The sequence below is a fragment of the Osmerus mordax genome, chromosome 26, assembly GCF_038355195.1.
Source record: "Osmerus mordax isolate fOsmMor3 chromosome 26, fOsmMor3.pri, whole genome shotgun sequence".
Lineage (NCBI taxonomy): Eukaryota > Metazoa > Chordata > Actinopteri > Osmeriformes > Osmeridae > Osmerus > Osmerus mordax.
The window spans coordinates 6,600,985-6,611,840 of record NC_090075.1 but is presented as its reverse complement, the minus strand read 5'-3'; the positions used below and the strand labels follow the sequence as shown (position 1 = coordinate 6,611,840).

General features: G+C 56.1%; 1 protein-coding gene across 1 annotated transcript in view; it reads left to right on the top strand.

The window, feature by feature from the left end:
• The window catches only part of eps15l1a (epidermal growth factor receptor pathway substrate 15-like 1a), a 66,725-nt gene that overhangs the window by 47,554 nt on the left and 8,315 nt on the right, over positions 1-10,856 (top strand). Inside the window, 15 exon segments of the mRNA XM_067229464.1 lie at positions 114-176; positions 861-946; positions 1,631-1,663; positions 1,881-1,953; positions 2,136-2,297; positions 2,496-2,693; positions 3,579-3,750; positions 4,914-4,921; positions 5,724-5,829; positions 6,258-6,311; positions 7,125-7,261; positions 7,447-7,507; positions 8,329-8,349; positions 8,352-8,473; positions 8,913-9,006. Of these exon segments, the coding sequence (XP_067085565.1) occupies positions 114-176; positions 861-946; positions 1,631-1,663; positions 1,881-1,953; positions 2,136-2,297; positions 2,496-2,693; positions 3,579-3,750; positions 4,914-4,921; positions 5,724-5,829; positions 6,258-6,311; positions 7,125-7,261; positions 7,447-7,507; positions 8,329-8,349; positions 8,352-8,473; positions 8,913-9,006 (1,390 nt within the window).

The following is a 10,856-nucleotide window of genomic DNA, read 5'->3' as shown; positions in this document are numbered from 1 at the left end:
ACTTGTTTTTTGTTGTTGTATACTCCAGATGTACTGTATACATTTTGCTACTAACCGCTGGCGTTTTAGACTTGTTTGTAATGACTCGGTTTCCCATCATGCCTTGATTCCAGAGCTTGTCTGGCTACATCACGCCCGTGGGCTCGGAGATCGCCGCTCTGTCCGAGATGAGACGGGTGAGTCCCTTCCTCTTCACTGACCAATCACAGCAGCAGCACGTCACTTCCCTTCCTGGGCAGGTGGGCGGTTCCGAGCGGCGGTGACCAATCGGTTGCCCGGGAGGGCTCCACCAACCTCCCCGCTGTGTGTTGACTGCTCCCGTCTGTCCTCTTAAGCGAGTCCAGTAGCTAGACCCTGCTAGGCGCTCACCGCACGTTCTCTTCTTCTCTGCCCCCGTCGTCATGGCCGCTGATGTGTCTGCCTATAGCTGTCTCTCTCTCAGGCTCTAATGTTCAAGCTGTGGGTAGGTAACTGGCTGAGGCACAAATGCTTTCAATGGCTGAACCCCCCCCCCCCCCTCCCCCCTCATCCAGAGAGACATAAAGCATTTGTGGGAGGATTCCTCCAGCGCTGTGTCTGGTGGTGTGACCTTCCCCCCTCCCCCCCAATGGTGATGGTGGTGGTGATGATGATGATGACCTTCCTCACCTTTCTGCCCCTTTGTGGTGCTCTGCGAATCCCCCACTTCCTCCCCAATCTCTCGCCACACCTCAGTCTCTCTTCCTTGTACCTCTCTCTTCCACCATCATTTGGGCTGGCTGGTAACTGTATTAATTCTCTCTCTCTCTCACACTCTCTGTCTCTCTGTCTGTCTCTGTCTGTCTCTCTCTCTATCTCCACCCTCCATGTCTGGTCTCCAGGACAGCTCCAGCTCCGTGGGGTCGGGCGAGTTCACAGGCATCAAGGAGCTGGACGACATCAGCCAGGAGATCGCCCAGCTGCAGAGGTTAGGCCGTGCCCCCCCCCCACCCCCCCACCACAGGCCCCTGGGAATTCTGTCCATCTGTGGTTGTGACTTTTAGCCGGCTCTAGTAACTCTCATCTTGGGCAGCGAACGTCTGTGCGTCTGGGTTGTCTGGTTAACGCATGCCACCGTGTTTTCATTTCTCCTCCCAATGATTTCGATGCCGCATCAAGTCATGTCCTGCCGTATTCAGCCAGGCGCCATTCTCCTTTCTTTGATTCATCACCTTCATCCTCCTCCTCCTTCTCGCATTGACGAACCGCTCCTGCCCTAAAACACTTGACAGAAGCCTAGCTAGATGTCTCCCAAGTGCCAGAGCCCAACCCCAGCTCCGAGCCTGCTGTATGGAGCTGATCTCAGCCCCTGCCTCTCCCGCTCCCAGCCCTGCTGTGACCCAGAGAGAACCAGCCCGCCATATGGCCTCTTCCCCAGTACAAACCTCCGCTGTAGGCCCCTGCCCTAAGGATAAAATGCACACGCGAAAGGAGCAAACTGCACCTCCCTCCCTCCTGGACTCCACCTGCTCCATCCCATCCCCTCCTCCCCACATCCAGCCATCCTCCCCTCCCCTCCCCTCTCCTGGCCTCTCCCTCCATCCAGCCATCCTTTACTGTGTGTATTTTATCAATCTTGTGTTCTCACCCGTTACTCTCCATGCGGCCTCAGCACCCTTGCTTTTACACACTGGAATGCTCTCAGGTAACCCTCTCTCTCGGATGTCCCAGTGTCTCTCTGCCTCGCTCTCTCCTCTGTCACTCCCCTCTCTCTCTGTCTCTCTGTCTGTCTGTCTGGATGCGGGGCTGGGAGGGGCTCAGGGGCAGAATCTCTTCCCTGGGCTGTGCCGACGGTTGACGGATTGGCCTGTGTGCGTGTCCTTGCGTGTGTGTGTGTGTGTGTTTGCGTGCGTGTGTCGCAGGGAGAAATACACCCTCGAACAGGACATCCGAGAGACGGAGGAGGCCATCCGACACAAGTCTTCAGAGGTGCAGGTGAGAGGACGGGACGGCACCCCGTCGAGTTTTTGCCGCCGCGACCCCCACCGGCGAGGGTTCATCCCCCGCGACATCCGGTCGCTCGTCGCGCGCGAAACTGACCCTCGCGTGTCTTTTTGTGTACGCGTGCTTGTGTGTGTGTGACGTGTGTGTGTGTGTGTGTGTTCGCGTCCCCGCAGGAGATGCAGAGCGACCTGGACAGGGAGACGGCCAGCCTGGCCGAGCTGGAGGCCCAGAAGCAGGACGCCCAGGACAGGCTGGACGAGATGGACCAGCAGAAGGCCAAGCTGGAGGACATGCTGAACGAAGTCAGGACCAAGTGTCAGGAGGAGTCCCAGATGGTGAGGGAGGGAGGGTGGGAGGGGGGGAGGAGGGGAGGGAGGAAGGGAGGGGAGGGAAGTCTGGATGGAAAGAAGTCAGGGGAAAGAAAGGGTAACGGGTGTAAGTGGAGCTCAAAGGAAGAAACAAATAGAGGGTGGAAAAGTATATCTTCCCCAACAAACCTGCCTTCTCATCTCCCTCCCCACACGCCCCCCCAGATCTCCTCCCTCCAGAACCAGATCCAGTCCCAGGAGTCGGACCTGCAGAGCCAGGAGGAGGAGCTGAGCCGGGCGCGGGCCGACCTGGGCCGCCTGCAGCACGAGGAGCAGCAACTGGAGCAGAGCCTGACGGCCGGCAAGATCCAGCTGGAGACCATCATCAAGTCCCTGAAGGCCACCCAGGACGAGATCAACCAGGTGGGAGGGCAGGGAGGGGATGATGGGGAGAGGCAGGGAGGCGAGGGTGGGAGGGAGAGTGGAGGAGAGAGGCGGGAGGAGAGAGGGTGGGAGGCAAGGAAAGGGGGAGGGAGGGAGGGCGGAGGGAGGGAGGGAGGGAGAGAGGCAAGGAGGAGCCGCCCCTCCAGATTCCACATAAATCAGATGAACCAGGTAGGAAAGAAGAAGGGAGGACACGTGAGAGAGGCAGAGGTCGAGAGTTTTGCAGAAGAGAGAAGCTGCCAGTAAGTGAGCTTGATAAGAAGCAGCCTCCACTAGCCCTGCCCCAGAGCGCCGGCCAGGTTCCAGGTGCTGGACGTGCCGTTCCCCCTTCGGCCACCAGAGGGAGGCAGCCCGCCGTAAATACACCCTCCAGTCACCAGTCCGCTCACGGCTGGAACAAGGCACCCGAACAGGAGGCGACAGGCTTTTGCTTTCACCTCGTGCCATCGCAAAATCTGTCGAGGTAAACCTTCTGTGGAACCGCAGCTACGTGTGAACAGTTGGGTCGGTTAAGTCGTAGTGTGATCCACCAGCAGGTTACCAGGGCTGGTTCCCAAGGGTGTGGTCGTTCCTCCCCCTCTTCCTCCTGACACATCTCTGGCCTCGCTCACGTGCCGCTGCGGCCCCACACACACACACACGCACGCACGCTGTCATACGCACACTCACACTTTCCCTCAGACACGTACGCGCCACGCCGTCTTTCTCACGCTCGCTCGCACTCGTGGAACTCGCACGTGCCCACTCTCGCATGTGCACGCACACACCTACACTTTGTTTCTCACACACCCGAGCCCTGTTTTTCTTCACGTCTGTTGTCAACACCCTCTGTTACTCTGTGTGTGCGTGTGTGTGTGTGTGCAGGCTCGCAGCAAGCTGTCTCAGATCCAGGACAGCCAGCAGGAGATGACCAAGAGCATCGAGCAGTACAACAGCGTCCTGAACGGCACCCACGGGGGAAGCATGACCAACCTGGCCGACATGAGCGAGGGCTTCTCTGACCGGGAGAACGGGGCCTTCCCACCGCTGGTGAGGAGCACACACACACACACACACATACACACACACACACACACACATACACACACACACACACACACAGACACACGTACACACACACACGCACAGACACACATACACACACACACACACACACACGCACAGACACACATACACAAATAGAGACACACACACATTTCACACATATACATACACACACACACAGATACACACACACACACACATAGACACACGCACACACATAGAGACACACGCATACATATACAGTAGGTACAGACAGCCAGGTACACAGACACACACAGGTAAACGTGCAGTCACACACACACACCTCCATCCATCCATCACTCCGTCCCTCCCTTCCTCCCCACCTTTACTGGCTTATCTAGTAAAGGCTGGAGATTAGCCCAGTATGCCGCGTCACCCAGCCCTCTGCTGACACCATCTGTCTCTCTGTCTCTCTCCTTCTCTCTCTCTCTCTCTCTCTCTCTCTCTCTCTCTCTCTCTCTCTCTCTCTCTCTCTCTCTCTCTCTCTCTGTGTCTCTGTCTCTCTGTCTCTCTCTCTCTGTGTCTCTGTCTCTCTCTCTGTCTCTCTCTCTCCCTCTCTCTCTCTCTCTCTCTGTCTCTGTCTCTCTCTCTCTTTCTCTCTGTCTCTGTCTCTCTCTCTGTGTCTCCCCCTCTCTCTCTCTCTCTCTCTCTCTCTCTCTCTCTCTCTCTCTCTCTCTCTCTCTCTGTGTCTCTGTCTCTCTCTCTCTGTCTCTTTCTCTCTGTGTCTCTGTCTCTCTCTCTGTCTCTCTCTCTCTCTCCCTCTCTCTCTCTCTCTCTCTCTCTCTCTCTCTCTCTCTCTCTCTCTCTCTCTCTGTCTCTGTCTCTCTCTCTCTCTCTCTCTCTCTCTCTCTCTCTCTGTCTCTGTCTCTGTCTCTCTCCCCTTGCTCTGTCCAGACATATGCTCCTCTGCAGGGTGGTGTGACTGTGAGTGGGTTACATCGTCCTCCCTCAGCCTAGCCCTCCCTCCCCCCCGGCCTCTGCTCATAAGAATGTCATTATGTTAGCTTAGCGCTGCTCACGCGCGGTTACCTGACCTGGCTGCCAGTGTTATTGCGTCTTAGACCTCATTACCTGCGGGTTCAGAGAGAGACACGACACTCCAGCACTGAGCCCCGGCCTCCCCCAGCCTCCAAGCCCCCCAGGTCTCCCTGGTTCCCCAGCCTCCCTCCGCCTCCCCCAGCCTGGTAGCCTGGTCTGGCCCGGTCTGGTCTCGAACATGAGGCCAAGCTCCGGTAACCTGACCCCCGTTCCAGACCAGGACAGGACAATGTAAATATCCAGGCATGCTCATTGAAACCAGCTGAGAGCAGAAGGGCTCCAGAGAGAGGAGAGGAGGAGAGGGGAGGAGGAGAGGAGAGGAGGAGGAGAGGAGGAGAGGCGAGGAGGAGGAGAGGGGAAAGGAGAGGAGGAGAGGGGAGGGGAGGGGAGGGGAGAGGAGAGGAGAGAAGGAGAGGGGAAAGGAGAGGGGGGAGGGGAGGGGAGGGAAGGGGAAAGGAGAGGAGGAAAACAAGGGAGAGGGGAGGAGATGGGGAGAGGAGAGAAAAGGTTAGGTTAGGAGAGCAGACACATACAGGCAATTTGCTGGAGAATGAAAATTGCCTGTTGGTTATTAAAGTGAAACTTTAGTTGTGAGGTGGAGCAGAGGTCTGGTCTGGTCTTCCTGGGGCTTCTCTTTAGACTGACAGACATTCCTCTGCAGATGTGCTCTGTCTCAGCAGAGCCCTCCCGCACCTCAGCGGAAGGTTCTGGAGAAGGGAGGTGTGTGGCCAGACACAGACAGTGGTCTGTTTTTGCCCCGGCTCTCGCTCTGTGGGACTGGAGGTTCTAGAGGGTCCCACTCTGGTCATGTCTGTGTGGGAACAGGCAGTGTTCACCATCACCTCTCTCTCTCTCTCTCTCTCTCTCTCTCCCCCTCTCTCTCTCTCTCTCTCTCTCCCTCTCCAGGAGGACCCGTTCCAGGTGAAGACATCTGTGTTCAATAGCACCCCCCAGGAGCTGCATGTGGACCCCTTCCACTCTGAAGACCCCTTCAAAACAGATCCCTTCAAAGGTGAGTCTCTCTCTCCCCTTCCCACCCTCTCTCTCTCCCTCTCTCTCCCTCCCCTGTGGATGCAGTTCTCGACCTCTCTCAGCGTTCTGTCCTCTCCTCTCTTTCATCCCCCCCCCCGTGTTCTGTTGTCTCTCTCCTCTCTCTGTCAGCACCAGTAGGTACGGAGCTGTGACCTGCAGGGTGTGTTGTTGCAGGGCACTCCTGCTTGTTTGTCCGTAATTAGTTCTGGATCCCTCCGGGCTCCCGCGCTCGCCCCCCAGCGCTGTTGCACCATGTCTCATGAGCAGACCCGCTCTCTTATTGTTTTCTCTCACTTTCTCCCCCACTTTCTCTTCTCCATCTTCCCCCTCCCTGCTCTCCTCCCTCCCTGTCTCCCTTCTGCCCCCCGACCCACTCCCGACCCCCTGCTCGCCCCATCTCTCCCGCAGGTGACCCTTTCCAGAACGACCCCTTCGCCAAGCCGCCCCCGTCCGTCCCCGCAGGTACTTAAAACGCCCCCGCACCGGTTAGCGCGGCCCCTCCGCCGACCCCCCCCCCCCCCCCCCCCACTGCACCACGATCACGAACTCGCGGGAGATTTCAGGAAGTCGCGCGAGGGCTTCGGACCTCACTTTACGACCGGCAGCCTTTGTTCTCACGCGACGCGGAAACGGCTGCCAGTTGAGCGTCCTGGGTTAGTGTGGCTTGGACCAAACAATACCGATCTCTCACTTCCTCTGAAACCCAGAGTGTGATTTCACTGCAAGTTCCCTTCCCACTTCCCCATGACTAATACTGAGCAGCTACCAAGCTTAAGTATTAACCTTAATGGTTAGACAGTTAGGGGTTAGGATTAGGGTAGTAGTTAGACTAGGGTTAGGTTGGGGATAGGGTTAATCTCTAGTCTGGGGCCCAGCGATGTGATGTGGGGGTCAGCGTGAAGGTTATTGTCAGGAACTCTGCGAGGCAGTGTTTTGGTAGCCCTGTGTGACCCTCACTTGAAGGTCACCACAACTTTGTAATCATGAGGTAAGTTCCTCACACAAATATTAGCAGAATGTTCCGTGTTATGATAGAGCTGGCCGCCAAACGGCTGCTGACTTTCGCTGTTAGTCTTGTGTAATCGAGAATGGCGAGGTTGCGAGCGATGGGAGTTCCACGTCTCTGAGACGGAGACGGAGAGAAATGCAGTGACACAACATAGACCGAGCGATGGCCGTTTCGGAGCGTTTGGAGAGCGAGACGGACAAAGTCCGAGCCGGGGGGAGAGAGGGTGAGTTCTCCCTCACCGAGTGAGGGTCTCTCGCCCACCGCAGATCCCTTCGGCGGAGACCCCTTCAAAGAGGCGGACCCTTTCAAGGCCTCGTCCGAAGACTTCTTCAAGAAGACCACCAAGCCAGACCCCTTCTCGTCTGCAGACCCCTTCAGCAAATGTGCCACCCTTCCCGCCAAGGTACACACACACCCCCGCCCACACCCCAAGTTACGTACAGGATACAAAACAGTCTATGTTGACACTACGTGTTTCCCTGTGGTGATATACACGAGGGAGACTGGTGGGTTAGTGTGCGATGTGAAGGGAACATGGTTGATTCTAAGTGTCAGGGTGTCTTGACTGGGTTGTTTATTTCTTTACAGGCGAGCCACTTCACGAGCAACGACCCTTTCTCCGCAACTAGCCCCAAACCCAAAGGCCCAGGTACGCAGGAGGCCCTCTCACTCTGGTTCTCTCTCTCTCTCTCTCTCTCTCTCTCTCTCTCTCTCTCTCTCTCTCTGTTCCTCTCTGCCCCTCAAGCTCTCTCTATCTCCCTCTCTCTCTTTCTGTTCCTCTCCTGCCCCTCAAGCTCTCTCTCCCTATCTCTCTCTTTCTCTCGCTCTCTGTCTCTCTCTCTCTCTCTCTCTCTCTCTCTCTCTCTCTGTCTCTCTCTCTTGGTTGGAAATGCAGAGTGGGTTCACAGCCTCTCTTTATAGCCACCATGCTAGAAAATGTGAGAGAGCATTTGCGTGCGTGTGTGTGTGTGTGTGTGTGCGCGTGCGCACGTGCGTGTGGACACGCAGTTGGCGTGCTGTCTACCATCGACGTTCTAGAACTTTCTCTACCGGAGCCCCAACCGGACGGTGGTATGTTCTACTATCTACCTCTGCGGGGGGAAACCAGCCGGCCAGTGAGGCTTTGCCTGACTCTGCTGTGTTTCTCCAGGAAATGACTGTTGACGACTGAAAGCCTGCAGTGCATGGCGCGGTGTAATGCATAGCCCCCGGCAGAAACCCTAGCCCACCCTAGCCGCGGCCTGCATGGGCGCGTAGTCATGTTCGTTTACCTATTAAAGTTGTGTGTTTACAGAGAAGGTGTCGTGTCCGCTAACTCGATATCCCCCCTTCCCCCCCCCCACCGTTGTTTTTCTATCTGTGTCTGTATCTCTTCTTCTGCCTGCCTGTCTGTCTGTCTGTTTCCCTGCCTTTTGTCTGTCTGTCTGCTGTCTACCTATCTGTTTGTCTGCATATCTGTCTGTCGTTCAGATGTGTTTGGTACTCTGGACCCGTTGGCAGCAGCTCGTTCAGCAGCGGCAGCAACAGCACCGGGGGCTTTGCAGACTTCAGCCAGATGTCCAAGACCAGGGACCCGTTTGAGGGTCGAGCGGGCTGGTTACCAGACTACCAGAAGGTGCCTTCCCATCACCACTACCACAGCCACGTGTCCACCCACCCAGCTAGCCCTGGAGCCGCTGAGAGCTGCTATATTGTCCTGACTCTGTCTCTGCTGTCTCTCTCAATTATTCTCTTTTCTCTTTCTCTTTCCTGTTCCCCTCCTTCCCATCTCCTTACTTGTGTCCGTCTTTCCCTCCTCTCCTCCCTCTCTCTCCTCCCTCTCCTCCCTCCTCCTCTCCTCCTCCTCTCCTCCCTCTCTCCTCCCTTCTCTCTCTCCTCCCTCCTCTCCTCCCTCCTCTCCTCCCTCCTCTCCTCCCTCTCTCCTCCCTTCTCTCTCTCCTCCCTCCTCTCCTCCCTCCTCTCCTCCCTCCTCTCCTCCCTTCTCTCCTCCCACTCCCTCCTCTCCTCCCTCTCCCTCCTCTCCTCCCTCTCCTCTCCTCCCTCTCTCCCTGTAGTCGGGGTTTGCTGAAGACCCCTTCAGCAGGAAGCAGGAGACCCCGGCCCTGCCCCCCAAGAAGAGCGTCCCGCCCCGCCCCAAACCCCCCAGCGGTGAGCCACGGGGAGGGAGGGAGGGCAGAGTTGTGTAAGCAAGGATCTAGAAAGGGCACAGAGAGTTAAAGAAAGGGAGAAAAAGAGGTGGTTGGTGAGGTGGGGGGTGGGGGGGGGGAAGAGAGAGAGAGAGAGAAAGAGAGTGCGTGGTTTCGACCGGCACCTCTTCCATTTCCCAGGTAGACTGTGCTCCTCTGGAAACACTGTCCCAGGCAGAGGCAGAGGACGTACTATCACACACATCACACACACACACACACATCACAGATGCACTGTCACACTCGGCCCTCCCTCACGATAAGCCTCTCACGTTTCTACTTCTGCTTTCCCCACCTGTCGGTGTTCGCCACCTCGCTCTCATTTCCCTCGCGCGGCTCACCCCCCCCCCCCCCCCCCCCCCCCCCGCTGCCCCGTTATCTCCAGACCGCCATCTACAGGGGAACCCTCCAGATAGAGCCAAGACAAACACGTGTAGAAGAACCTCCGAACATAGAGAGAAGCCTGCGTAGGAGAACCTCCGCACATAGGGGGGGAACCGTGCGTGGGAGAACCACGCGGCTGAGAGAACCTCGAAACATAAACGGGAACCACCCGGAGAATAGCCTTCAGATGCAGGGTAGAACCGTGTGTCGTGTCGGCCAATAAAGTACAAATAAAGTTTTGTGTTCTGCTCTTGTTGTGTTGTAGCGAGGGGCAGATCAGGACTAAGTGAGTATGAAGCTAGATCCCGGACCTGTCGTGTCTAGTCGTAGCTGTGCGTGTGCGTGTGCGTGTGTATGTATGTAGTGTTGGTGTGTGTGTGCGCATATCGAGTGTTGATTGTGTGAGAATAGTATAATGTCGGCTTTGAGAGTGCGTCTATATATATTTTCCGCTGAAAGTGTGTGTGTAGGCGTATAGTGTTGACGCTGTTTGTATTTAGTGTTGACTATTAGCGTGAGCGTATTGAGAGAAGGTGTCCCTGTGTATGATTTACGTCTGCATTCACACGAGCACTTGCAGTGTGGTCCAAGATGGTTGGATTCATGCCAGGCGAGTTTCGAGCAAGCCAGCGAGAAAGCGAGCGAGAGAGAGAGAGCACCAATCGAAGTGTGAGAACGAGAAAGGGAGCGCAACAGGCCGATTTGTTGCAACACCGACGTTTTAAAAACGGCACATCAGAAACTGCGTTTTTTTTCTTCTTCTTCTTCTCGCGCGCGCGTTTCTTTTTTTTTTTTTTTACGTGACAGAAGTGAAAGCCCCTTCTCTTTCTCCTCGAGCAGGGAGCACGAACATGTCAACAGGAAAGGCACTCTGCGGGCACGGATCAGAGCAGTGCTCTTGCCTACGCAGGGCCCGCCGAGGAGGCGCACTCTTCCCCTCCACGACAGCACAGGCAGCCTCCACACACACACTGGGGGCCCGCTGCCCAGTGTGGTCACCCTGTAGCTGCAGGGACAAGAGGCCCTGTCGAGATGCTCTATCGACGCTCTGTGGATACCTGTAGAGATGTTCTGCTAGGGTTCTGTGGATACTGTAGATGTTCTGCTAGGGGTTCTGTGGATACTGTAGATGTTCTGCTAGGGGTTCTGTAGATACTGTAGATGTTCTGCTAGGGGTTCTGTAGATACTGTAGATGTTCTGCTAGGGGTTCTGTGGATACTGTAGATGTTCTGCTAGGGGTTCTGTAGATACTGTAGATGTTCTGCTAGGGGTTCTGTGGATACTGTAGATGTTCTGCTAGGGGTTCTGTAGATACTGTAGATGTTCTGCTAGGGGTTCTGTGGATACTGTAGATGTTCTGCTAGGGGTTCTGTAGATACTGTAGATGTTCTGCTAGGGGTTCTGTGGATACTGTAGATGTTCTGCTA